This window comes from Acinonyx jubatus, chromosome A2 (genome assembly GCF_027475565.1).
Source record: "Acinonyx jubatus isolate Ajub_Pintada_27869175 chromosome A2, VMU_Ajub_asm_v1.0, whole genome shotgun sequence".
In the NCBI taxonomy this organism is placed as follows: Eukaryota; Metazoa; Chordata; class Mammalia; order Carnivora; family Felidae; genus Acinonyx; species Acinonyx jubatus.
This window is the reverse complement of record NC_069383.1, coordinates 160,097,450-160,124,595: the sequence shown is the minus strand read 5'-3', so window position 1 is coordinate 160,124,595 and position 27,146 is coordinate 160,097,450. Positions and strand designations below refer to the sequence as shown.

At 55.1% G+C, this 27,146-nt stretch overlaps 4 protein-coding genes across 6 annotated transcripts in view; 2 read left to right on the top strand and 2 right to left on the bottom strand.

Moving 5' to 3' along the window:
* The window catches only part of HNRNPM (heterogeneous nuclear ribonucleoprotein M), a 297,965-nt gene that overhangs the window by 107,625 nt on the left and 163,194 nt on the right, over positions 1-27,146 (bottom strand). The window lies entirely within an intron of this gene.
* Positions 5,134-25,738, top strand: KANK3 (KN motif and ankyrin repeat domains 3). Its single transcript, XM_027050497.2, has 14 exons — positions 5,134-5,245; positions 8,313-8,444; positions 8,781-8,842; positions 9,702-10,997; positions 11,076-11,175; positions 11,381-11,542; positions 11,660-11,744; positions 12,233-12,449; positions 15,766-15,908; positions 16,029-16,229; positions 16,313-16,411; positions 17,194-18,940; positions 19,364-19,413; positions 25,529-25,738. The coding sequence occupies exons 3-12, from the start codon at positions 8,809-8,811 to the stop codon at positions 17,269-17,271; spliced, it is 2,415 nt and encodes an 804-aa protein (XP_026906298.1). The 5' UTR covers positions 5,134-5,245; positions 8,313-8,444; positions 8,781-8,808; the 3' UTR covers positions 17,272-18,940; positions 19,364-19,413; positions 25,529-25,738.
* On the bottom strand, positions 17,644-18,785 carry RPS28 (ribosomal protein S28). The gene is made up of 4 exons (XM_027050502.2): positions 18,686-18,785; positions 18,546-18,593; positions 17,926-18,059; positions 17,644-17,724 (listed from the first exon to the last, which is right to left on the bottom strand). Exons 1-3 carry the CDS (start codon positions 18,722-18,724, stop codon positions 17,937-17,939), a joined length of 210 nt encoding a protein of 69 aa, XP_026906303.1. The 5' UTR covers positions 18,725-18,785; the 3' UTR covers positions 17,644-17,724; positions 17,926-17,936.
* Positions 18,831-25,738, top strand: NDUFA7 (NADH:ubiquinone oxidoreductase subunit A7). Its single transcript, XM_027050501.2, has 4 exons — positions 18,831-18,940; positions 19,364-19,413; positions 22,264-22,413; positions 25,529-25,738. The coding sequence occupies exons 1-4, from the start codon at positions 18,890-18,892 to the stop codon at positions 25,617-25,619; spliced, it is 342 nt and encodes a 113-aa protein (XP_026906302.1). The 5' UTR covers positions 18,831-18,889; the 3' UTR covers positions 25,620-25,738.

Genomic DNA, 27,146 nt, shown 5'->3' with positions numbered 1-27,146 from the left:
CTCTAGGCCTTCTGACTATCTGCTTCCTAACCACCATTGACCACAGGTAATTAAAACTAGGTAAAGTGGGGCACCTGGGTGGCTCAGTCGGTTGGGCGTCCGACTTTGGCTCAGGTCATGATCCCACACTCGGTGAGTTCAAGCCCCGCATCAGGCTCTGTGCTGACAGCTTGGACCCTGGAGCCTGCTTTGGATTGCGTTTCCCTCTCTCTGCCCCTCCCCTGCCTCCTCTCTCTGTCTCTCTCAAGAATAAATAAACATTAAAAAAAAATTAAAACTAGGTACAGCATTGGGGCATCTGGCTGGCTCAGTCGGTGGAGTGTGCGACTCTCCATCTTGGGGTCGTGCGTTTGAGCCCCACGTTGGGCGTAGAGATTACCTTTTAAAAATTAAATAGATAGGTGAAACTCCTACTCCTGCTCCTGCTACAAAAAAGCCCCTCCCCAAAGCCACGGAAAGTGAAACTGTGGATGTGGGCAGGGTGACTGCTGTGTCTCCTTTGGAGAGATATTCAAGTCCTTTGCCTGTTTTTGAATTGTGGGTTGTTCATCTTTTTGTTGTTGAGTTGTACGAATTCTTCATATATTCTGGATCTTGATCTGTTAGCAGGGGTATGACTTGCAAATATTTTCTCCCATTCTGTGGGTTGTCTTTCCACTCTGTTGATTGTGTCTCCCGATATTGTATCATATAGTGATTATTGCGTATCTCATGTGTTATGTTATATTGTATGCATCTAATATGTATAATATAATATGTATTCCAGCCAGCTCTGTTCACTAAAAAGTCTGCACACCATGACCAACCCGTACTGAACATTCTTAGCACCCGAACTAATATAACTTCCCACCCAAAGAAATTAGAGTTTCTTGGAGTTTCTATCTGATGCAGGTCGGGAACAGAAGTCCAAGATGAGCCTGGAGCGTCTGGTCATACAAGAGAGCAAGAACACTGTCAAAGACCAGGAGAGACATGCAAACAGCTCACAACCTGCAAAGGCTCCCACTGGCCAGGTGGGCCCATCAGTTGAAGGATGCTGTGTTTAAAAAAATTTTTTAATGTTTATTTATCTTTGAGAGAGAGAGACAGAGCACAAGTGGGGTAGGGGTGGAGACAGAGGGAGACACAGAATCCAAAGCAGACTCCAGGCTCCGAGCTGTCAGCGTGGACCCCGACTTGGGGCTTGAACCCATGAACCGTGAGAGCATGACCTGAGCTGAAGTCGGACACTTAACTGACTCGACTGAGCCACCCAGGAGCTCCTAAAGTTATTATTTTTAAAATTTATTTTATTATTTTTTATTAAATTTTTGTTTAATGTTTATTTTTTGAGAGAGAGAGAGAGAGAGAGAGAGAGAGAGAGAGGAACAGAATAAATGGGGGAAGGACAGAGAGAGAGGGAGACAGAATCCAAAGCAGGCTCCAGGCTCCGAGCTGTCAGCACAGAGCTTGACGTGGGGCTTGAACTCAAGAACTGTGAGATCATGACCTGAGCTGAAGTTGGATGTTCAATTGACCGAGCCACCCAGGTGCCCCAATATTTTATTTTTTAAGTAATCTCTACACCCAACATGGGGCTTGAACTTACAACCCTGAGATCAAGAGTTGCATGGTCTACCGACTGAGCCAGGCAGGTGCCCCATACTGACTATGTATGTATGTATTTATTTATTTAATGCGTATTTAATTTTGAGAGAGAAAAAGAGAGCACAAGTAGGGGAGAGGCAGAGAGAGGGAGACACAGAATCTGAAGCAGGCTCCAGGCTCCGAGCCGTCAGCACAGAGCCCCATGTGGGGCTCGAACCCACGAACTGTGAGATCATAACCTGAGCCGAAGTCGGGCTCTCCACCGACTGAGCCACCCAGGCGCCCCCATACTGACTTTTTTAAAAAGCCTAATTCATCACCTTCAGAAGATGATGGGGAATCAATACATTATTTTGAAGAGTGGTATCTCTCTCTCTCTCAAAAATAAAAATTTTTTAAATTTAAAGATTTATTTTATTTTTGAGAGACAGTGCGCGAGTGAGTGGGGGAGGAGCAGAGAGAGAGAGAGAGAGAGAGAGAGAGAGAGAGAGAATCCCAAGCAGGCTCCATGACAGAGCTTGAGCCCACAACCCTGGGATCATGACCTGAGCGGAAATCAAGAGTCAGAGGCTCAACCAGATGAGCCACCCAGGCGCCTCTGTCTTGCCTTTCTTATGATGAATGCGCCACTGGGAGCTAAATAGGACGTAATAAGCAGCATCTGGCAAGGGCAGCGTTCTAGCTAACAAATGAGGAAGAAACACTAGGAGGACACCTCTATCGTGCAGCTGCAGTGAACCACCAGCTCACTGGCTGCCAGCCCCATGCAGGAGACACCATCAGAGTCTAAGTGTTCCGACAGAAGGTCCCAGCAACCCCCTAGCTGTGCCGGACAAGCCTGAGTCTGACCCCAGTTCTAGAACCAACTGCCAATCCGCAGGGAATGGGGAGGACAGAGGAACCCAAGTGTGGGATCTGCGACCAGCCCCCCGCCCCGACCATGGGAAATGCTCTGGGACAAACAGCCTGAGTTGGGCAATTGATTCGTTGTAAGGGAAGGAAAGGAATGGAGGGGGACACCGTGAATCAGAAGAGACTTAAAAGACAGATCGTTTCCTTTTTGAATGGGCAAGACTAAACTTCGATGTCTGCAGACTCCTCCTTGGGCGACAGACGATTCAGAAACACAAAGCAGCGATTATTGCAAAAGTCACAACAGTGGTTACTTTGTGGAGCTGAGGCGTCCCTGCGCCTGGGCCCTGGTGCAGGGAGGGGCTTCTGGGGGTGCTGGCGACGTGCTACGTGTTGACCTGGGTGGGGGTTATCATGAGGGTCACCTTCGAGCTGGGTTTCTAATCTCAGCACTTTGACATTCAGGCCGGATGATTCTTGGCTGTGTGTGTGTTTGGGGGGGTGGGGGTGCCTTTAACAACATCCTTGGCCTCCGCCCACTAGATGGCAAAAACAGCTCTCCCGCATGCCATCAAGACAACTAAAAAATGTCTCCCACATATTGTTGGGTGTCCCCGAAGAGAAAAACCAGCCCTGGTTGGGAATCTCCTCTTCAGTAACTCCGTAAACTATGTACTTGGTTTATGTGGTTTCTTGGATCTGGCTCTGTGTGTGTATTTTTTTTTTTTTTTTAGCAAAAGTATTTTTACTTAAGTTTATTGATTTATTTGAGAGAGACCGAGATAGCACAAGAGGGTGAGGGGCAGAGAGAGAGAAGAGAGAGAGAAGGGAGTTGGATGCTTAACCGACTGAGCCACCCAGGCACCCCAGATTTTGAACCATATTCTAAAGCTACAATAGTTAAAGCAGAGTGGCACTGGGACAAAAAAAGACAAATGCATCTAGAAATAGAAGAAGCTGCCTCCGGAGGGGTATCGTTGTATCAGATAAAGTCTGAGCTGCTCCAGGCGCACGCTTCAGATGTACCTTTCTGCCTGTGCCTCCAGCTCTCCTCCCACCAATAAGCTGACCTCAACAAAGTTCCCCGTGTCTGGAGCTTTCTACTCCTTTGCATGTACAGTTTCTCCCATTGGAGCACAATTCGCTAAGTGTCATGGCTGCCGGCTGCCTCCCTGGACCCTGAAGTTCAGGGGTTTGTCCCTCCCTTTTCCTTCTGTCCCATCCTGTCACCCCTTTACCATACACCTTGCCTTGAAAGTCTATCTCTGCCTGTCAGCTTTGTGGCCCAGGATGGCAGGAATTGTGACCCCCTCAGGGACCTGCACAGTGCCTGGTATATATTAGGTGCTCAATAAATGCTAAATTAATCGGGAAATGGGTTAAAGAATTAAATGTAACTTAAAATCATTCAACAGGGGCATCCAGTTGGCTCAGTTGGTAGAGCATGCAACTCTTGATTTCAGGGTGAGTTCGAGCCCCACATTGGGCATGGAGCCTCCTTTAAAATATTTTATTTTATTTTTTTTATTTATTGAGAGAGAGAGAGGGTACAAGTGAGCAAGGGACAGAGAGAATCCCATGAGGGGCAGAGAGGGAGAGAAAGGGAGAGAGGGAGAGAGAGAGAGAGAGAGAGAGAGACAGAGAGAGAGAAAGCAGGGCTCCCCAAAGCGGAGCTTCAACTCACGAAGCATGAGATCATGACCTGAGCCAAAGTCCGATGTTTAACCAACTGAGCCACCCTGGTGCCCCTACTTAAAAAAAATTAAAAAAAAAAAAAACCACAAAAAAACAAAACTTTAGAGGCACCTCGGCAGCTCAGTCAGTGAAGTGTCGGATTTCGGCTCAGGTCATGATTCTGCGGTTTGCAGGGTCGAGCCCCTGTCAGCTGTGCTGACAGCTCAGAGCCTGGAGCCTGCTTCAGATCCTGTCTCCCTCTCTCTGCCCCTTCCCTGCTCGCGCGCTCTCTCTTTCTTAAAAATAAATAAACGTTAAAAAAATTAAAAAGAAATCTTTCAATAAACATTTATTAAGCATCTACTATATGCCAGGAACACTGGATGAAGCAGTGACCAAAATCAATCAGTCCCCTGTTTTATGATGCTGCCACTTTAGTGGGGAAGACAGATGACAAATAAGTAAACAAATAAATTCTTCTTGTTTCAGATAGTGAAAGTAGCTACCAAGTTTAATAAAAGAGAGCAATGGGAAAGACAGAGACTGGAGAGGGCCCCATTAGGGCTTTAGGGCGTGGGAACACACGGGTCGAGCCTCCAACATAGGAGAAGGTGCCTATGTGAACGTGTTTAGGGAAGAACAGTGCAGGGAGATGGAACAGCTTGTGCAAAGACCCTGTGGTAGGAAAGATCCAGGGTCTTGGTACCTCTCCAAGACACTGGGACATGAGCATCGGTCCTTCTAGCTTCCGCCCAAAGGACCTTCCAAACACACAAATCCCATTGGGTTAGTCTCCCGTTGTCTTCCCATGGCTCCCTAGTGCCCTGTGGATCAAATCCAAACTCCTTAGCCCTGCCCTGGGCGGGACTTGGTTGTCCCCTCCGCCCCGCCCCCTGACTACTCCTCCCCGCCTCCCGGGCCCAGGGACAGTCACTTAGGCCCCGCCCCAGCCCCGCCCCCCACTCGGGCCGGACCAGCACCGCCCACCCCGTCTCACCATTGGACAGCTCGGAGAGCCTCGGGCGCTGGTTGGCTAGAGCGGCCATCAGTTAGGGACCAGGCCTTGATAATCCGTCCCCGAGCTCCGAGGGGGCGGGTTCGGGTGCGGGCGCGGCGGGGGCTGCTGCTTCAGGTAAAGCACCAAATTTTCGGGGCCACCGGCGGGGGTTCTGGGGGGCACTAGGGGACGTACCGGGAAGGGGTACTGAGCTTCCTGCCCCTCTGCGGGCTCAGCGCCCCGCGATGGGGCGGGCTGCGTGTCCTCTGGCTGGGACCCCACCCGACACCCGGAGCCCCAGGTGGTCAGCGAGCAGAGCTGGGGGCTCTGGCTTCGTGAGATCGCCCTCCTCCCGCCCTTCAGGAGCCCAGTGGGGGGCTTGTTCGCCACCTAGCGCCCCAACAGACTCCGGGACTTTCCCAGCGTCGCTCCTGGAGAGCTTGGGGACACGGGTTCAGCCCCTCACGGTGGACCTGGGTGTGTGGGGGGGCGGGGGGTGATACGGAAACGGTGTTGGGGGGAGGAACGGACGGCCCCCGGGCCGGCAGACAATGGGTAGCGGATGGAACCGCCCGGCGGGGTTTCCTGTAGGAAACCGCTCTGTCTCTACGAGGCCGTCGTGGGGTGTGTATAAGTGTGTGTGTTGGGGGGGGGGGGCGCGATGTACCCGAGTACCTCCCCCTCCCACCATCATCAGCCTCCAACCCCTCCTCGGGGCTCTGAGCGTCCCGCCCCAACGTTAGGGGGTGCCACCATTCGCGGCCTCAAGCCGGGGAGACGTCCTCTCCCCAGGACCGGGATCCACACTGCCCGCCGAGTCCCCACCGCTCAGGTTTCCTGATCACAACCCGGAGTCCCGAAATAGTCCTTGGGGCGGGAGTGGGGGCGTGTGGCGTCGGCTCTGACGGCCTAATGAGGGGGTCTCAGGCAGAGGATCCGATCTAGCTGACAACTCGGGCAGGGAGCGGAGAAGAGGGCAGGGCCGCCGCGCCCCCACTCTGCTCAGGCTGCGGCTCCTGGGGCCGCCCAAGTGTGGGCCTGCTTCCCCAGCAGGGAAACGCGCAGGTATAGGCAGGGATGCAGGGTGGGAGGGATGACCCCCCTCGGGCTCTCTGCGCCTGCCCTGGAGGGCAGGGCTGTCTCTAGAAGGCCATCAAGTGGGTGGCCAATGCAGAAACACTGGCAAAATTGCCTGGGTTAAAATCCTGCCTCGTGTGTGCCCTTGGATGGGTCACTTCATATCCCTGTGTCTCAGCGTCTCCACCCGGACAATAGGGGAAAGGGCAATGATAAGAAAACCTACCTCGGAGGGTTTAGCTAGGACTTTTTTTTTTTTTTTAAGTTAATACCCATGAATTGCATATAATAGAGCTGGCCCAGCATGAATGGCAAAAGTATTATTATTATTATTATTATTATTATTATTATTATTATCATTATTATTCACCATTCCTGGAGCACTGCTTTCTCAGCCCAGCTTCTGGGCCTGACGACTCCAGCTGATTTGCGTCTTAGGGATGGCCCACAGCTGTTTTTTGAGTTCTCAGGGCCTCCTAGTTGGGTGTGAGCAGGTCACTGGAGGAGGAGGCTGACCCCACTGAGTCACACTGCCAGCGGTGCGAGGCAGGCCCGGACCCCTGAGCTTTGGCGTAGGTTTTTTTCCACCACACAACTCTTCCCTGACAGTTTCCTGAAAACAAGTTGTGAGAGGCACTGGCTGTCCTCTGTGATCACCGGCTGCCCCCGCTGGCCCGCCCCTCTCAACCAGTGTGAGGGGACAGGAAGCAGCTGCTTTGGGACCAGAAGGCCCCCCCCCACCACCTGCCTTAGGGTGGGGCGAGGGAGGTTTCAGGGACCCAGGCTGGACAGAGGTAGGGAGTGGCAGGGTCCCCTCGGCAGTGGAGCAAGGGCTACTCCATGGCTGATGGGCGTCAGGAATGCAAGAGGCTGGAAGGGGTGATAGGAAAGGTTCCCAGGGGGTTGGCACATTGGGCACTGTGTCAGGGAGAGGCCAGATGCCAGGCAGGCATCTGGTGGTGGAGGCTGCACCGGCAAGGGGTCCCCAGGAGATGGGTGGAGCACAGTCTAGGGGCATTTCCCATAGGCGGTTGATCTAGTTGCCCCGTGCCTCAGTTTCCCCATCTGGAAAATGTGAATGATGACACCTACCTTGCAGGACTGCATGAGGGTTACATTTAATCAGGCAAGGTATATGGTACAGACTCAGTCCAAGCTGCTTTCCCTCCCTCGAAGTTTTTTCATGTGGGCTCTTCATAAGCCCCTCCTTTCCAACCTTGTGCTTTCTGGTTGTCCTTGTTAATTATCACATTAGGTGTGCCCCAATCTCCCTCAGGTTCTTAAAAAAATTTTTTTATGTTTATTTTTTTTTAATTTTTTTTTTTTGAGAGGGACTTTAATGCAGTGTTTCTTAATTTTTTTTTCAACGTTTATTTATTTTTTTGGGACAGAGAGAGACAGAGCATGAACGGGGGAGGGGCAGAGAGAGAGGGAGACACAGAATCGGAAGCAGGCTCCAGGCTCTGAGCCATCAGCCCAGAGCCTGACGCGGGGCTCGAACCCACGGACCGTGAGATCGTGACCTCAGCTGAAGTCGAATGCTTAACCGACTGAGCCACCCAGGCTCCCCTATATTTATTTATTTTTGAGAGAGAGAGAGAGAAAGACAGTCTGAGTGCAAGCAGGTAAGGGGCAGAGAGAGAGGGGAGACACAGAATCCAAAGCAGGCTCCAGGCTCTGAGCCATCAGCACAGAGCCCTACTCAGGGCTCGAATTCACGAACACGAGAGATCATGACCTGAGCCAAGGTCGGATGCTTAACCGGCTGAGCCACCCAGGTGCCCCTCCCTCAGTTTTTTAAAGCCTCCATCATGTTATCTGAAGAGTCCCCCCAGCCGCATGTCTAGCCACAGCTCTGACAACCTGGGTGCTTGTGGTTCCATTACAAGCTCCCCCAAGCCAAGGGCAGAATCCTGTGACACTCCCAGAGACATCCTAGGGAGATAGATATCCATTGATTTGCGTTCTTGGTGCAGCTAGACCTCAGCTCTCCATCATTCCTACAAGAGTCTCACAAGCAACTTGGTAAACACTCAGATGCGCAATTATATCTTGTTTGCATTCCTCTAAGGAAAAAAGAATTCAAACAGCCCTGTTGTGGTTTTTTTTTTTTTTCCATACGCAGAATCTGACCAGATGAATTTTTAATGAGCCCATGAAGGACTTCCAACTCTCGCCTTCCCCTTCTGAAGGTTCACAGCACATCCTTTTGAGCATCATTTCCAATTTTGCCTGGGGGACTGACGAAACTCAGCAGGTCGGAATGACTGATCCTCCCCTGCCCCCATTCCCAGCTTCTCTTGTTTTCTCATCACTCTCCTTTTTTCTCCTTTTGATGCCCTGCTTGCCTCTTCCTGTCCAGCCAGCTGAGGACTGCACCTGGGGATCCCCGCATTCATTCATCCCAAAGTTTCAAGGCTTCTTGAGGGAGCAGAGAGGACAGGACATATGTGTTGCGGAGGGTGGCGGGGGCGGGGGGAGGGAGGAGCTCTTGGGTCTATTTACTCTAACTTAGCATCGAGGCTGACTCCAGAAGTACAGCCGGAGGGATGGGGCTGGCCCCATCCTCACCCCTTCTGGGGACATTTTTCAGGGTGTGTCTGACAGCTACTCCAGAAAACATGGCCAAGTTTGCCCTGAATCAGAACCTGCCTGGTGAGTGTGCAAAGTGGGATACATGTGTGTGGACAGACTGATAGTTCATGCCCCTATGTAGACACAGCCCTGTGGTTCATGCCCCTATGTAGACACAGCCCTGTGGTTCTCTCCGTATGTAGCCAGAGAGCCCTTGCTAACCGTCCACTGGATAATGTCATGGCCCTGCTTAAAACCTGCCTGTGGCGTGCCCTATCGCATGTCTCATATAATCCCAATTCCTCATGGTGGCCCAGGAAGCCCCCCACGATTGGGCCCCAACCCACCTCTCCTACTCCTTTCCTTCTCCCTTTTTAACTCTGTGCGGGACACCCTCACCTCAGCCTTGCTGTTACCCCACCCTGCTCGCTATATCCCAGAGCCTTTGCTTGGGCTGTTTTCTTTTAGGAACCTTCTGTCCCCAGCTGCTTCCTCATATTTCAGGGCTCAACTTTTAAGTCCCTTCCGCAGGAAACCTGTCCTGATAACTGGAGCCAAAGTCACGCCTCCCACAGTTATTCTCCATTTCACCTTGTTGTTGTTATTATTATTATTGCCCTAAGCAAGCACCATTGGAATGATGTTTATTTACTACAAGAAAGCAGGGATGTTTGTCCGTTTTGTTCACTGATGTGTCCTCAGCGCCTAGAATAATGCTTGTCACATAGTAGGTGCTCACTAAGGGTGGGATCGCATGACTATTTGGTGCAGATAGGCATTTGATCCTCGGGCACGCCCGTGCGCAGTGGCAGGTGTGCAGGGTCTGGTGCAGGCAGAGCCGTGGACTGTCGCGGGCGGTGGGGGATGCATCTGTCCAGTCTGTCCCGGGTCGTCCCCCTCCCCCCAGCCTGACGCCCCCCACACCCCGTCGTGCCCGCAGACCTGGGCGGCCCTCGCCTGGGCCCTGGCCCCACCGCGGGCGCCCGCAGCCCGAGCTCGCCCTACTCAGTGGAGACACCCTATGGCTTCCACCTCGACCTGGACTTCCTCAAGTACGTGGAGGAGCTGGAGCGCGGCTCCGCCACCCGCCGTGCCCCGGGCCCGCTGCCTGCGCGCCGCCCCAGAGCACCCCGGGCTGGCCTCGCAGGCGCGCGCAGCCCAGGCGCCTGGACGTCCAGCGAGTCCCTGGCTAGTGACGATGGGGGAGCATCGGGCGCGCTCTCCCCGGGCGCACCCTCGGGGCTCCTGCGGCAGCCGCTGTCGCCGCGCGTGCCCGTGCGGAACCCGCGCGTCGAGCACACGCTTCTGGAGACGAGCCGGCGGCTGGAGCTCGCGCAGGCGCACGAGGGCGCGCCCAGCCCCGCCCGCGCCGTCCCGCGCAGCCCGCGTGGGTCGGGCCGCAGCAGCCCCGCCTCCAACCCCGCCCTCGCTTCTCCCGGTCCCGCGCAACTGCAGCTGGTGCGCGAGCAGATGGCCGCGGCTCTGCGGCGCCTGCGCGAGCTCGAGGAACAGGCGCGCGCGCTGCCAGAGCTGCAGGAGCAGGTGCGCGCGCTGCGCGCCGAGAAGGCTCGGCTGCTGGCTGGGCGCGGGCAGCCGGAGCCCGACGGGGAGGCCGAGGCGCGCCCCGACAAGCTAGCTCAGCTGCGGCGGCTCACCGAACGCTTGGCCACCTCCGAGCGCGGTGTTCGCGCCAAGGCCAGCCCGTGGGCCGATGGCCCCGACGGGCCGGCTTCCAGGCGCAGTGAGGGCACGCTCGAGGTCCCCGATGAGGTGGCCGGGACGCCCGACGGGGCGCCGCAGACGCAGGAGGCTGGCGCCCAGGCCGTGCCGGAGACCCAGGACGCTAGGGCCCAGGCAGTGCCGGAGACCCGGGAGGCCGGCGTGGAGGCGGCCCCCGAGACCCTCGAGGCAGACGCGTGGGTGACCGAGGCGCTGCTGGGGTTGCCCGCCGCCGCCGAGCGCGAGCTGGAGCTGCTGCGAGCCAGCCTGGAGCACCAGCGCGGGGTGAGCGAGCTCCTGCGCTCCCGGCTGCGCGAGCTGGAGGAGGCCCGCGAGGCTGCCGAGGAGGAAGAGGCGGCAGCGGCAGCCCGGCCCCAGCCGCGCGATGCAGCCACCCAGACCCCGTGGGGTTGTGCCGCGAAGGCCACACAGACCGAGATCCCCGCGGAGGCTCCTCCCCTGACCCAGGAGAACCCGTCAGGACCTGCGGATGGGGACAGAGTCGCGGCCCCCGCGGGTGAGTCCCAGCCCCTAGCTAAGCCCTGGCTTGACGGCTTCTGGGCTGGGACTCAGTGCCCTCATCTGACCCCGCCAGGCACCCTCAAATCCATCATGAAGAGGAGAGATGCTACACCTGGCGCCCAACCCAGCCCCGGACCCAAGAGCCTGCAGTTTGTTGGGGTCCTCAACGGAGAGTGAGCACTTTTCCCCTCCCCATGGCGACATCTGCAGGGACGTAGGCCGGGGTTCGAATCCTGGCTCTGCCCCCTCACTCGCAGTGTGGTCTTGGGAGGCCTCCGTTTCCTCACATGTAAAATGGGGACAGCCACTCCCATCTCGCAGGACCCCAGAATGAGCCCACCGGGGAGGCTCAGCGGATGCCTCCCGCCCTGCCCCCAGGTATGAGAGCTCTTCCAGCGAGGACGACGACAGCGACAGCGAGGACGGTGCTGCCGATCCTCCAAAGAGCAGTTCCTCCGGCTCCGGGGACGACAGCGGCAGGGAAGTCCCGGACCCCGAGCCCGAGCCGGAGGCAGAACCTCAGCCGGGTGCGCAGGGGAGGTGAGCGGCGTTAGGCACGTGGAGTGGGGGCAGTGGGGACGGCTGCTTCCTTTCCTGTGCCCCGCGCCTCCCCACCCCCCGCCCCAGACCCCTCCAGCGCTTCTCTCTACTTGACAGGTGCGAGCTGAGCCCGCGTTTGAGGGAGGCGTGCGCAGCGCTGCACCGGCAGCTGAGCCGGCCGCGCGGAGTCGCCCGCGACGGCGTGAGTGCCCACGAGAGCCCTTCATGGATGGGAGTCGTGGGCCCCATCGGGGCCTCCCCTGACGCCCTCTTAGGGAGCGCGTGGGGTTTCCTGGAGTTGGGGGACCCCAGGTTCCACCCCTTCGCGCCGAGATCCCCCCAGCTCCCCATCCCAGGCTCCTCAAAGGCATGTCCGTCACGGGACAGCGCTGAAGTGTTCCGTTTCCCCTAAGGGCCCGCCCCAAGCTCTGGCCCCACTCCCATACCCCCCAAAGGCAGGCGCTCACCGCCTTCCTCCACTCTAGGTTCTCCCACAGGCTCTTTTCCCAGAGGGGAGGATCCCTGCCCCCTTGAGCCTGGGACCCACACTGGCTCGTAGTCCCTCTTCCAAAGGGGTGTGGCGCCACCGACACCCTCAGACAAGCAGCGACCCTTCCTGCCCGGCCGGATTCCCGTCCCCCCTCCACAAGACCTGGACCGTCTCTGACGCCTTTCCTCCTGTCCCGGCAGGGCGCGGCGCGCATAGTGGCCCAGGAGTGGTTTCGGGTGTCGAGCCAGCGGCGCTCTCAGGCGGAGCCCGTGGCTGGGGTGCTGGGCGCCGTGGCGCGCCTGGGACCCGAGCTGCTGGCCCACGTGGTGAACCTGGCGGATGGCAACGGGAACACAGCCCTGCACTACAGCGTGTCCCATGGGAACCTGGCCATCTCGAACTTGCTGCTGGACACCGGTCAGCGCCTTCCTCCTGGGGCACAGGATCCCCGTGTCCTGGGCGGATTGCCAAGGGCCTTTAGACCTCTGCATCCTCTGAGCTGTGCACGGGTGGCCTTTCACTCTGTGGGGTGCCAGGATACAGGCTCTGGAATTAGACCTAAATCTAGAAGAATCACTTAGTCTCACCAGCCTCGGCCTCCCCATCTGGGAAACCGGGAGACCACAGGGCCCTCCCCGGGTAGTTGTGATGACACGGGTACCTTAGTGCCAGGCACACAGGCAGCCAGTCAGTGGTCCCCATGCCTTCTGTTCCTGAATCTCCAGCCATGGCCCTCTCCTCTGTCCAGCCACCTGCCTCCCCAGACTTGAGGGGAGGCCTTCAGGTCAGGGCTCTGAGCACCCACCCAGGCCCGGCCACTATGCCCTCCTCCACCCCCACATCTTGCATTGGCTCCGGTTCACACTGCTCCTTACCTGCCCCAACTTTCCCCCTCTGGAGCTGAGATATACACTTCTGGGTTGTTGCTGAGCCCACAAGACCTGTATTGAGAGCCTACTAGGTACCAGTACAGTGCTGGGGTGGGGGGTGGGCCACCCACATACAGCTGCTCTCCCCATGGGACTCAGAGCGGAGGGGACAGTGGGCAGTACACAAACTGCCCACCAAGAGCCCTCCTGGGCACCATCCTTCAGGCCCAGTGTCTGCTGGGTCCTGCCTTTGGAGGCTTCTCACTCTCAATGCAGGCTAAGGCAGGTCCCACTGTCCCCTCTCCCACCCCACCCACACAAAGATCTGTCCCATCCCTGAAGATCTTGGTGACCTGGGGAAGGGCACAGTTGCTCTGAGCTATACAGGGAGCTGGAGCTCAGGAGGGGGGATGATACATGATTCGAGAGTATCATGTATCTCTCGATACTCTTGATATTCCCTGGCATCTCCTGCCTAAAAGGGGGCTGGGGATGGGGGCTTCAGCAGCTGGCAAGGAAGGCACAGCTCAGTCACAAGAAGCCCAAGGCTTCATGGACCCTCTTTATTCCTTGCATCACCGCCCCCCCCCCCCCCCCGCCCCCAGCTCCCAATGCCCCAGACCTTGCCCTATAGCTTCTACCTTTCACACCAGACATTTTCTCTGCCCTGTCTGCTTGCTCCCATGTCAACCTGGGTCTTCCCTCCCCTAGGACCCTGTCCTCAGTGTCCTCCCCGTGTAGGGGCTGTCTCACCTCCCTGGAATGCAGGGCCTGGACAGGGCTGTGTATCTTTGCTACTTCTCTCCACTTAGAACTTTCCCTGTTTCTCCCTCAACCCTACCTTGCAGCCTCTTATTGGTCAGTCTGCTACTCTCTCCACCCCTTCTGGCTTCTCCCTCCTAGGAGGTCACATTACTCGCATTTTCGTTCCAGACCAGCTCTCCTTTGCAGGCTAATCCACACCAGTTTCAGCATCCTTATGGAATATTCCTCTTGCCTCCAGGCTTCTTGGTTCCTTGACCCCGCTTCTCCCTTCATCTTGACCTCTGCCCTATGTCAGCCTTATACTTGTAAGGTCACCCGGAGATCTTGATGTCACTGAAGACGACGCCCCCTCCACAATCTCACTCCCAGCACCCCTCTTCTCAGCTCTCACCCGCCAACATTTTGGTTGCCCCAGTGGCTGGCCCTAACAACCTTGGCCCTCACAGGACCATTGGCCATGGCTCCCTCATTTCACTGTCCTCATCCAGTCTCCTTGTTCACCTTCTGTCATTTACTCCTTTATGTCCCCTTTCAAACTCTTGTGGCCCTCCTTCACCTCACCGTACCTCTCCATCATGGCACGCCGTAGACCCTCGGGTGTTGGTTCAATCAATGAGCAAGCTCCTGTGAATGTATGGGTGTGAGTGCGTGTGCTGTGGGGAGAGGGTGAGTGGACATAGACTCAAGATTATCAAGTAAAAACATGACATAATTAGATAAAAACCACAATAAGACATAACTAGGGGAGGAAGGAACTAGGATCCTTTAGCTTAGGAAGGCCTCAGGTGGGAGGGGAATAGAGAGGGTAGAGGAAGTTGGGAGGGTGCCCTGGTGCCTCCAGAGACCCCACTCTGGTTATTTCTATGAGCCCCTCCCCACCCACACACTCTACTAGGGTCACAGAAGCTTGTGGAAGCAGTGAACACCTACACAGTACGCCCCATAACTAGGGAACCCCCTCTTACCCCTCACTGTGCACCTCTTCCCGAGCTGTCCTGGCCTCATAGAACCTTCTGAAAGGTGGGAGACAACCACATCAAACAGCCACTCTAGTAACCACGCCCCAGAGAGGTGCTGGGAAGGAGAGGCCGGGATGGGAATGGGGTGATCCCAGAGGAAATAGAGCCAGCGTTTGTGTTCAGCTCTGAAGGGTAGGCAGCAGTGTTCTTTCCCTGGGCTGCTGCAACAGAGCAGCTCAATGTGGCTGGCTTAAAAACACGGAAATTCATTTTTTTGTAGTTCAGGAGGCCAAAAGTCCAAAATCAAGATTGGCAGGCCTGGTCCCATCTCAGGAGCTCAAAGCAAATCAGTCCCAGGCCTTTTTCCCCAGCTGCTGGTGCTTGCCTGCAATCTTTAGCAGCCTGTGGCTGATGATCTCTTCTCTTCATCATCACATGGTCTTCTGCTTGTCTCTCTCTTCTAAGGACACCAGTCATACTGGATTAGGGTCTACCATAAGGACTCCTCTTAACTTGATCACATTCTCAAAGACCCTATTTCTAACTAAGGTCACATTCACAGGTACAGGGTAGGTAGGAGTTCCTATCTGTTGGGGGGGGGGGTGGGGGACAGAAGCCAGTCTAACACAGGCTTGGAGAAAAGGATTCCACAAGGAACAGAAGTTAGGGAATAACTTCAGAAGCCATAGTGGATGATGGCCTGTATTCCAGAAGCAATGGGGAGATGTGGGAGGCTCTTAAATGGGTGACTGTGCCAAATTTCTCTTGATCTGCTGCATGCAAACAAGTGGATTCAGACACCAGGGTGGGCCAGTCGACATAGCTCTCTAAGGGGGCAATGATGGTGAGTTGGTGGGCGGTAGCCGTGAAAACAGGAACATCAAGTTTATTGAGCACCTACTAAGTGCCAGGTGTTCTAGGTACTGGGGGGATATAACAGAAAACCAAACCAAGTCCCAGAACCAGTTTGAAACCAGCAGAGATTTGAGCAGAACCCTGAAGGGGAGGGAGGGAGCCTCGGGGGCCAAGGGAACAGTAAATTCAGGACCCAGTCATGATGGCAGGCCTGAGGGGAGGAGAGTAAACCAGGCTGGGCTGAGGGTGTCAGCTTGTTGGTTGATGGACTCCCTCCTCTCCCAGGGGTCTGCGAGGTCGACCGCCAGAATCGGGCAGGCTACTCAGCCCTCATGCTGGCCGCGCTCACCTCTGTGGGGCGAGAAGAGGACACGGCTGTGGTTCAGAGGCTCTTCCACATGGGCAATGTTAACGCCAAGGCCAGCCAGGTGCGTGGACATGCCCTTCCTGGCTCCCGATCTGGGGGTCACTTCCACTTGGGGTTTGTCTCTGACCTCCTTTTCTCCAGAACCCTCCCCAGCCCTGTCCCCTTCTTCCCCACCCCCCAGACAGGACAGACAGCCCTTATGCTGGCTATCAGCCATGGCCGCCAGGACATGGTGGCGGCCCTGCTGGCCTGTGGGGCAGACGTGAACGCACAGGATGCAGACGGGGCCACAGCACTGATGTGCGCCAGTGAGTACGGGCGCCTGGACACCGTCCGCTTGCTGTTGGCCCAGCCGGGCTGCGACCCGGCCCTCCTGGACAACGTGAGCCACCATGGGGCTGGCGGGGGGCTGGCAGACTACCCGTGCATTGGATCAGGGACCTGACTACCCGGCTCGTTCCTCAGGAGGGCACCAGTGCCCTGGCCATTGCCCTGGAGGCCGAGCAGGAGGAGGTAGCTGCCCTGCTGCATGCCCACCTGAGCTCCGGGCAGCTGGACTCCCCGGTAAGTGCGGCCCCTGGCCCTGAGAAACAAAGCTACACGCTGGGTCCCAAGATGGTACCGAGTGTGCCTCAGAGAAGAGGCCTCCATTCCTGCTCCCTTGGGGAAGCAGCCAGGATTGGGGAATCTGGGTTTGGATTCATGCACGCGGCTGGGATCTGATGTTCAACCTGCCAAATACCTGAGAGCCACACCTCTACTTTATAGGTCATCGGGTGATGGCCTGAGGCCTCCAGAGGGGAAGTGACCTAGCGCCAGGCTAGAGTGGTCAGAACTAGCTCAGACCTTCCTTTGTCAGCGGACTCCTGTCGCTGTCCCCAAGGAATAAGGGATCCTTTAGCATTAGGCAGGGAGAGGAAGGGGGTGCGGGCTCCCTGCAAGCCAGAGTTTGCCAGCAGCCCAGCGGCAGGGAGGGAGGGCTGAGCTGGAAGTAGAACGCTCAGTTTGCCTCCAAGTGGAAAAGCTTATTCTTTTTCAAAGGCAAGTGGCAAGCTCTTCTTAGTCCTTAATTAAACTCATGCAATCAGCTGCCCCCCCCCCCCCCCCCCGCCCCACTGGAGCTGTGGGGAAGGAGGTACGGAGATCAAGCCCCTCTTCCTGGCCAGATAGGGCAGAGGCGAATTCCAAAACAGACAACCTGGCTCCACTGTGAAGAGTGGGGTTCCTCCTTATGCATGATCACAGTGTGGAGGCGCAAGACCTCCATCAGGTTAAGCATCCCTGTGTATGAGGAAGCGTCCTGCCCACAGGAGACTGACCGGACCCCTTCCCCCATCTCTCACCAGTCACCCCTTGACGCCCCCGCGGCTGTGCCTGGTGAAGGAGAATGCAGTGACCACAGAGAAGACCCTCAGCCACAGTGAACGGCCTGGCACCCTGGACCTGGACTGGGTGCAGGGCGGATCTTTCCTTTCTTCACCCCAGCCCATGGGGGCACAGCAGGGGCCAGGGTTTGCTATCCAGATGCTAGCCCTGGGCCAAAAGAAAGGCTTGGATGGTCCGTGTTCCGGAGGGGCTCACCTTGGACCAGCAGGATGAGACGGGCTGAATGAAAAGTGACAAGGCCCCCGAGTCCACCCACTCACAGAATAAAACATTACTAACTCAGCTTGTGTCTTGTTTTGGGGACACAAGCACATAGCTCCCACACCCCAAGTCTTCAGAGAACAAAGGCAGGGAGAGGCCCCCACTGGAGAGTTTTGTAAGTCCAGTGACAGCCCAAACGAGAACCCAAATTTACGTACAACATAAACGCTTTATTAACAATCGCAGATCCATCCCCGTGAGACAAGTGGTCGACCCAGACAGCCTGGACCCTGTAAACAGACCCAAACATTAGATACTGATGGGGTACCCAGCAACTGATAAAATCCCTGCCTCCCTCCCCGGCCTTGCAAATCTCAGATCATTGTACACCCCCCCACCCTGAGACCCTCACCCGTGGATTTGGTGAAGCCTTCCTGCTACCAACAAGGGTCTAATGGGTTTGCTGCTTCCCATCCCAGTGCTGCACTCACCAGCCACAAGTTCAGCGCAACCTCCGAGCTTCTCGCTCTGACTCCAAGAGGGTGAGCACGTCGCCCTCACGCACAGGGCCTTTCACGTTGCGGATGATGGAGCGGCTCGTGTCGTCCATGAACTCCACACGCACCTACGGGGCCCACCAGAGGGACGCGGAGTTAGGACAAGTCAGGGATGGGCACCGCGTGGTAGGCAGCAGACTTCAATACAAGAGGGCGTGTTGGGACCAACCCGGAGACACTTAGAGGACTAGGGAACTGCGTCTGGCAGGCAGAGCTGAGCCAGGACAGAAGCCGAAGAAAGTCAAGACGTGGAGAACAAAGTTCTCGAGAGACTAAAACAGTAGGAACAGCTGTAGCTCAAGTCCTGCTCGGGGCGGGGAGTACACTCAGAAGGGCATGGAGCCACAAAGAGCTCGCTGAGACGGCCCAAGAAAGAGGAACGTCGGAACCCGGAGAATGAGGTTGACGGAGCTCAGACGTGGTGGGCAAGGCCCTAGTGAGGGCTCGGACGCTCCGGGAGCCCTTGGGATACAAGGGACTTCTGATCTCAGAGTCCAGCCGGCTTGGCAATCATCAGGGCTCAGCCCGGGGCGCCCCCACCCGCGCTCGCTCACCTGCGTGCACTGTCCCTGCGAGCCGGTCCTGCCCAGCACCTTGGTGACCTGGCGGAAAGAAACTGGGATCAGACCTGCCTAGCCCTTTCCCCATCCCATCTTTCTTCCCCCGGGTCCCCAAATCAGGACCCCCACCTCACCCTGGCCAGTTTGATGGGCTGCACACGGCTCGTGTCCATGATGGCGGCGCGGCGGCGGTCGGGCGGAGAGGGGTCACGTGCTCCGAGAAGAGCCTTTATACTACATAGTAGCCCCGCCCACTCCAGCCCTCGCGAGACCTGGAGGGTTTTCCCAGCAGCCCCCACGGTAGAGACGTCACCGGCGCCCTTCAGCGCAGACGGAAGATGGCGTCCGCTACCCGCTTCATCCAGCGGCTGCGGAACTGGGCGTCCGGGGTGCGCGGGGCGAGAAGGGCCGAGTGGGGCGGGGCGGGGGGCTGTGGGTTCAGTGCTCCTCGGACCCGCTCCCGCTAGTCCCCTTCCTCCTGCACCCTTGGGCCTGACGCTCTTAGTGCTGAGATTCTCCTAGGCTAGAACCAGTGTCTCAGCGCAGAGCCCCCAACTCCTTCGGCCGACACACCCACCTCCACCCCAGCCCTCGACCCATTCAGGCCTGAGGTCTGCCTAATCCCAGACCTTCTTAGCCCTGTATCTTGTGGCCCAGGCCTTAGCTCTCCTTATCTCCTCCAGGACTCATACCCCTGTACCAAACTGTTCATCTCCGACCTTCCCTTCTCCATCCCTGGGATGCCCCTGCTCCCTCGCCCTCTCCTCTCCTGAGGTGCCCTGCAGGCTGACCTCCTTCCTCTCCTCCCACAGCAAGACTTGCAGGCGAAGTTGCAGCTGCGCTACCAGGAGATCTCCAAGCGGTGAGCAAGCCCCGCTCGCTGCCCATACACCGGCTCTGTCCTGTTATTCTCACGTCAAGAACAAAATCCGTATTCCTTTAGACCCCTGGAGTGCTGGGCCGGAATCCTGCCTCCGGTCCCTGGCAGCCCGTGGAGGCAGAGGTTTGATTTTAACTTACCTGTACTCCGAGCAGGCTGCTCGTGGAACAGTCGGGTTGGGCGTGAATTCAGAGTGGATCGTGTAGCTGTGCAGTCTTTAGTGTGGCCCTGCCAGTTAGTGTTATCACCCCCAAACTACAAATGAAAAGATTTAAGGCTCAGAGAGGATAAGTCATTTGCTTAAAGTCACTTAGAAGCTTGAAAATGACAGCTGAGATTTGAACCCAGAAGTGTCTTGATTCCAAACTCCTTTATGTCCAAAAATTACTTGATATATACAAGCCCCTGATGCGCTCTCAGAGATAACAGCACCAACAAGAAAAGTTATTATTGTCATTCCTTTTGTGGAGCTCAAGTTCTAGGAAGAGAAAAAGGTGGTAGGGAAACAAACGCAACAGGTAAAGAGCATTCTGGAATGCTCTGAATGAATGAATGAATGAATGACAAAATGAATTAGAATAAGCTGGAGGGTGGCAATCTCATGTCAGGTGGTCAGGAAAGGTCTTTTTTTCTGGGATTGACGTGTGAGCTACCTGAAGGAGAAGGAGCCAAAGGGTAATTATTGAAAGAACAGTCTGACAGAGGGAACAGTATGCTCCAAGCCTGTTGAGGCTGGACAAAGCCAGAAGGAGGAAGGAGGCCAGGGTGGCTGGAACACAGCGAGGAAAGGAAGAGAGCAGTATATAGGAAGTCAGGAGAGCTGGCAAAGGTAAGGCAGCCAGTGAGGATTAGCATAAAAGGAAAAAAAAATAGCATTAGAATAACCAAGTTTATGTGAATGCCTGCATGTTGTAACTGATTCCAAATATCAGAAGTTTTGAGTTGCTGCTCTATCTAGGGTCGTTGGTGCCAGTTGAGGAAAAGGCTTTAAAAAATTTCCAACTTCTTGAGGATAATGGCGCCTCCTAGGGATGCATGTGGGTCTTTCCATTGGGCCCTGGTTCTTACCTTTCTGCTAGGTGGTGGAAAGTGATGGCCACATCCACCAGGGGCCGTCTGGACTCCAGGGGTGAAGCAAATTCTAACTGCCACACAGGATATTGCTTTTTTAAATTTTTTTATTTTTAAGTAATCTCTACACCCGAAATGGGGCTCGAACTCACAACCCCAAGATCAAGAGTCACATGCCCTATGCTCTACCAGCAGACAGCCAGCCGCCCCAGGATATAGCTTTTAATATTAAATTTGTAAACTTCCTTTTTATTCTTATTTCTCATTAAAAAAAATTTCAATTTTTACTCTTTTGAGACAGAGAGAGAGAGTATGTGCGCATGAGCAGTGGAGGGGCAGAGAGAGGGAGAGAAACCTAGGCAGGCGCCCCTCTCATTTTTTTACACAATGGTTATCACTTGTTTTAAGAAAATCTCAAGTCCTGGGGCACCTGGGTGGCTCAGTTGGTTGAGTGTCTGACTTCAGCTCGGGTCATGATCTCGTGGTTTGTGGGTTCGAGCCCCGCATTGGGCCCTGTGCTGACAGCTCAGAGCCTGGATCCTGCTTCGGATTCTGCGTCTCTGCCCCTCCCCCACTTGGGCTCTGTCTTTCTCTCTGTCTCTCACAAATAAATAAATGTAAAAAAAAAAAAAAAAAGAAAGAAAAAAGAAAGAAACTTTTAAGTCCTGGGGCGCCCATGTGGCTCAGTCCATTAAGTGACTCTTGATTTTGGCTCAGGTCATGATGTCACTCTTCATGAGATCGGGCCCCGAGTCAGGCTCTGCACTGACAGCATGGGGCCTGCTTGGGATTCTCTCTCTCCTTCCCTCTGCCCCTCCCCTGCTTGTTCGCTTTCTCCTTCCCTCTCTGTCTCTCTCTGTCTCTCCCTCTCTCTCTCTCAAGATAAATAAGTAAACCAAAAAAAAAAAAAAAAAAAAAAAAAGGTTTAAAAAAAAGAAAAACTTAAGTCCTGGCAAAACACCAAACAAGTTATTTTAAAACTCCATGATTTTATGATTTCTCCTATCTTTTCTGCCTTTCTCCTCTGCTGTGTTTTCCAGGGAAGCTTCTTTTTTGTTTTGAGGTTAGCATTTCCTTTTCAGGCATGTGGCTTCTCTGTAAATTCACCCTGGGTTTTAGCCCAGCCCAGGACAGAGCTCTGTTCACTCACCCCCCGTCCCCCCCCCCCACTCCAGCTTTGGCTGTAGCTGTGGCTACCAGGAGGTGGCAGGAAATTTGGAGACCTCAGAGGACAAGGTGCTCTTTGAGTAGTAAGCCTTGATCCCAGCAGGGTTTTCCAGAGAGTTCCTGAGATGACTGGAAACCCAAGAGTTCTGTAGTCTGGCTTTTGGGACAAAGACCTTCAGAAGAAGCTGTGTCTGGGGCTATTGCCCAAGCATTTATACACTAGGACCTCAGACCCTGACCCCTTCATTTCCTGAGCACCGGCAGGCAGAAGAGAGGTCAGATGCAAACTTTGGGCCATGGTGGGGTGGGAAGAGGTCTGGGTGTCCAGTCTGGGCTGCCCCCTTCCCTGGGAAGCTTCAGAAAATGTCCTCTGTATCGGTCACATTTGGGGCATACTTGCCTTCTAGCACCTTCCCATCCATAGCAGAGGTTGCTACCTGCCTTAGGGCCTTGGATCCTCCTTAGCCATACATCCACGACAGTGTGCCAGGGGGATCCCCTGGCCTGTGGCCCAGTGACTGAGGCCCATGCCAGCCTCACCGGGCCATAAGAGTGACTTTCTGCTAGCTTCAGTGCTGATGTTCTTTTCCTCAGAACTCAGCCTCCTCCCCAGCTCCCTGTGGGCCCCAGCCACAAGCTCTCCAGCAACTACTACTGCACTCGCGATGGCCGCCGGGAAGCTGTGCCACCATCAGTCGTCATGTCCTCGCAGAAGGTACTGGCGTCGGGCAAGCCTGCAGAGAGGTGAGGACCTCACCGCCTTCCTGAAACCAGTCCTTCCTCTTGCTTGTGCTGTTCAAGATGCCCATGTATGGAGCGTGAACCGTGTCAGGAACTGTGCTGCTGGGGCTTTTCATGGGAGAGCTCTTCGAACCGCCCCCCAGCCCAGGGAAGGGGGTAGGGCCTCAGCCAGGGGTGTGATTCCTGCAAATCACATGAAGCTTCAGGGTCCCTTCAGGTGCTCTGGGAGAATCCCAGATACTGTTTTTGTAACTGCGTATTTTTTTTTTAATTGAGGCATAATTGGCATATAACATTACATTGTTTTTGTAATTTTGTGTTTTGTTACAACTGAGGCATAATTGAAATCTGCCCACAGGGGTACAACATGAAGATCTGATACTTGTGTACGTTTGAAATGAGCGCCACAGTAAGTCTGGTTACCATCCGTCACCTCACGTAGTTACACGTTTTTTTCTTGTGATGAGAACTTTTAAGAGCCACTCTCTTAGCGGCTTTCAAATATGCAATCTAGTGTTATTAACTAAAGTCACCATGCGGTACATCACATCCCCAGGACTTACTTTATCATGGGAAGTTTGTACCTTTTGAACCCCCTTTACGCATTTCTTTTTTTATTAAAAAAAAATTTTTTTTTAATGTTTATTTATTTTTGAGACAGACAGAGACAGGATGTGAGTGGGTTAGGGGCAGAGAGAGAGGGAGACAGAATCTGAGGCAGGCTCCAGGCTCCGAGCTGTCAGCACAGAGCCCGATGCGGGGCTCAAACCCATGAACCGTGAGATCATGACCTGAGCTGAAGTCGGACGCTCAACCCACTGAGCCACCCAGGTGCCCCTGCTTTATGCATTTCATCCCCGCCCCCCCACCTGCCTGCTGCCTCTGGTGACCACCAATCTGTTCTTTTTATCTGTATCTTTTTTCATTTTTTTGTTTTGTTTTTAGATTCTGCACATAAGTGACATCCTATAGTACTTGTCTTTCTCTGACATATTTCACTTAGCAGAGTACTCAGAGTCCATCCATATTGTTGCCAATGGAGACATTCATTTTTATGGCTGAATGGTATTCCACTCTGTGTATATGCGTGTGTGTGTGTGTATACGTATATATGCACACACACCATATTTTCTTCATACCCTTCTTAAAGAATTATGTAAATTTCAGGTCCCTTAAAACTCAGTTTTGTCCCTGGCCTCAGGCGCCTTCTCTTAAATAAATGGGGCCATAATATCTACCGTAGGGAATTTATTTTAGTCCATTCGGGTGGCTATGACAATATCAAAGAGTGGGGTGGCTTATAAACAACAGAAACTTATGTTTCTCATAGTTCTGGAGGCTGGGACGTCCGAGATCAAGGTGCTTGTAGATTCCATGTCTGGTGAGGGTATCTTCCTGGCTCACAGATGGCATTTTCTTGGTATGTCCTCACATGGTCGAAGGGGTAATGGGTGTCTAGGGTCTCTTACAAGGGTGTTAACTCCATTCATGAGAGCTCCTCCCTTATGACCTAGTCACCTCTCAAGTGCTCTACCTCCAAAGGCCATCACACCGAAGGCGGGGATTTCAATATATGAATTTGGGAGAAACAAAACATTCAATTTGTAGCAGAGTTATTATGAGGATTAATTTCCATAATTAACATTTGTAAGGTTTTAGGATGGAGTCAATGCCCTGCCTGCCTACTAATCACAAGTTAGGCGGTGACGGCCCTGTTGCAGAAGAGGAAATTGAGGCACAGAGAGGCCAGTTGACCTGCCTGAGTCACACAGCCAGTGGGTAGCAGAAGCAGGATTTCAAAGCAGTTTGCCCAGACCCTCAGTGCTGTCTGGTCTCTACAGCCAATTCACTGTGTTGTCTGAAGCCAACCCTTCATGCCTTCTTGAGCCTCATTTTCTTCATCTGTAAAATGGGGATGGTGGGCTTGCAGTATGACAAGGTCTGGAAGGTGATGAGGCCAGGATGGGCCTGCTGTATAGTTAGAACTCAGTGAATGGCCTGGGTCGTGGTCCTTATTATCTTCTGACTCCCCGGAGTCCCGCACCAGACTGTGGCAAACCACCCTATTCCCCCCATACCTCCTCACCTGCCCCTGGGATGCCTGCATCTCCTAGGGAGGCTGATTCTGCCTCTTCTACCTCCTTCAGGCTCCTGGGAGGCTGGGCGGCCCTGGAATCCCTGCTCCTGGGAGGCTCATCCACGAGAGCCAGCCTGCCTGCCTGCCTGCCTGCCTGCCTCCTCTCCCTTTTTGCTTACCGTGTGTGCAAGCCTCCCAGTCCTAGGCACCAGGGGCTTGGGTCGGGAGGCACTTGCCTTGGAGTTGTTGCCACAGTGTCTCCTTAGGGCTCACTCTGGGGCAGACGGGGTATCTTTAAAATAAATTTTTTTTTTAATGTTTATTTATTTTTGAAGGAGAGAGAGAGAGACACAGTGTGAGTGGGGGTGGGGGGGCAGAGAGAGAGAGAGGGAGACACAGACTCCGGAGGAGGCTCCAGGCTCCAAGCCGTCAGCACAGAGCCCGAGCGGGTCTCGAACTCACGGACCGTGAGATCATGACCTGAGCTGCAGTCGGACGCTGAACTGACTGAGCCACCCAGGCGCCCCTGGATGGGGTATTTTTTAATCGCACTTGACCCTCAGCCCCATCGGACTGCGGCCAGGGCCTGGTCTTAGCGCCGTGCTGGGGCATGTGCAGTGCCTGAGGGAGGAAAGAGCAGTGGGCACGCGGCACCTGATCGCCTGACCCTTTACCAGTGTCCTGTTTGGGGGCAACCGGAATGGGGTGCTCGTCCACCCTGGGGCCGCAGGTGGGAAGGGGTGCTGGGGAAGGAGCCCAGCTATTCAGGGCTGGCTTTGAGCTCAGGAGCCAGGGCAGGCCAACGGGGGGTTCACACGGGGCTTGGGCAGGAAGGGGGCTGGCCGGTTCCCAGCAAGGGTTGGCTGACATTTTGGGGGACCCCAGTGAATGAGTTTGGGCCTCTGGAGCACCCTCACTCTGGCCTCAGACCCACAGTCTCGGCAGGCACGTTCCTGCTGGGCGCAGGTGTGAGCTACCCCAAATCCATGCGCGCTGCTCTGTGGAGACCCGACCCTAACCCAAATCCGTTTTCCTCTCCAGCTCACCTGCCGCTGCCACTGAGAAGAAGGCCGTGTCGCCGGCTCCTCCCATAAAGAGGTGGGAGCTGTCCAAGGACCAGCCTTACCTGTGACTGCACCCTGGGGCACCTGGCCCGGCCCTCAGGGCCACCTGAGGGCTTCCCCTCCTTGTATTCCCTCCGGGGAGACCGGGACCTAATTTATGATAAATACACCCTGCTCTCCGGTGTCACTTCTGTTTTTACTTTCGAAGCTACACACGGCTTTTGTGGATTTCCCGGTGAAGCTGGCGCTGAATCTCTGAACTCTGTCGGCACTCCAGGAGCAGGGGCGGGATGGTGGTTCTTGAGCTTTGGGGTAACACGCCGTCGCTGGGCACAGGTCAGATGACACGGGGTCCAGGGGCAGGGCATCTAGAGTTGTCACCATCCCTTCCCTGAAGGCCTGGCTAACATAGCAGTGGGGTGGGTTCCAGGGCCTCTGGGTGTTTGGGGGGCACCGACTGAGGGACAGTGAGACGGAGCACAAACTCGCCATTAAGTACGTCAAGAGCTCCCGCAGCAGTTGCTTCTGGGGCCACGGGCCAGTACCCTCCCACCGCACGCCCCCTTCTGACCTTGACCACCTTGCAGCTCCTGGGGTGGCAGAGAACAGCCGGGCAACTCACAGGAAGGCTTGACTGGGGGCAGGCGAGGAGAGGCCTCCCCGAGCCAGAAACCCTTTCTGCACAGGCCCTGGGGAGGGAGGTGGAGTCAGCCTAGGGGAAGAAGGGGGGGTTGGTCCTAAGAGGAATGAGCAGTTGTGTGGAAGCCAGAAAAGAAGTAGCCCAAGTCCGGCTGCCCTGTGGAAGAACCCCACAACCCTTCCGTAGGGTAAGATCGGGTTGTTGAGAATGCCGTGTTCTCTGGAAGCATAGAGCAAGGCAGGGAAGGGGAACCATCCCGGGCAGGAGGTACGTAGGGAGCCCCAGCGTGGACCACGCAAATGATAAATGCTCGAGGGGAGAAAACTGTGGCTGAAGCCAGGGAAGGCTTTCTAGAGGAGGTGGGATTCTAATTGGAGCAAAGGGGGAGTCCGATTCAGGAAGAAGATCAGGAAGGAGAGGAAGGCTGGGCAGTGTGTCCCGAGGCCACTGGGTAGGCAGCCCTGAGGGCTTCCACAGAGGCAGGCTTTTAGGACACAGACTTGAAGTTTGGCAAGGGAGTGGGGGTGGGAAAGAAGCCTGACACCTCACCTTCCTGCCTGCTAGGTGCTGTTGTAAATGCTATCTGATCTCCGCTCCTTCCTGGAGCTATCCTGTGAGGTCATCGCTGTTGCCATACTCCCTGGACAGAAAAATAGGAACGGAAGGACCAGGAACTCGCTCAGGCTCCCTGAACTCTGGCTTGAACCTGACAGGAGTCTGTGCTCAGCTGCTACAAATGGATGGCTTCTTCAGCTGTTATCCCTGCACCCCGGAGCCCTCTCGCCAGGAAGCCGAGCCTCTACTCTGGGGAATCTGGGAGGTTTTGAAACAACGACAACAAAAAGCCCCAACATATGTTACATGCTCCAAAAGCGGCTAAAACCTTCAACATTTTCTCATACTGAATCATGCCAACAACCCGCAGAGCCCCTTGTAGGAAAATCTGGATGCTTTA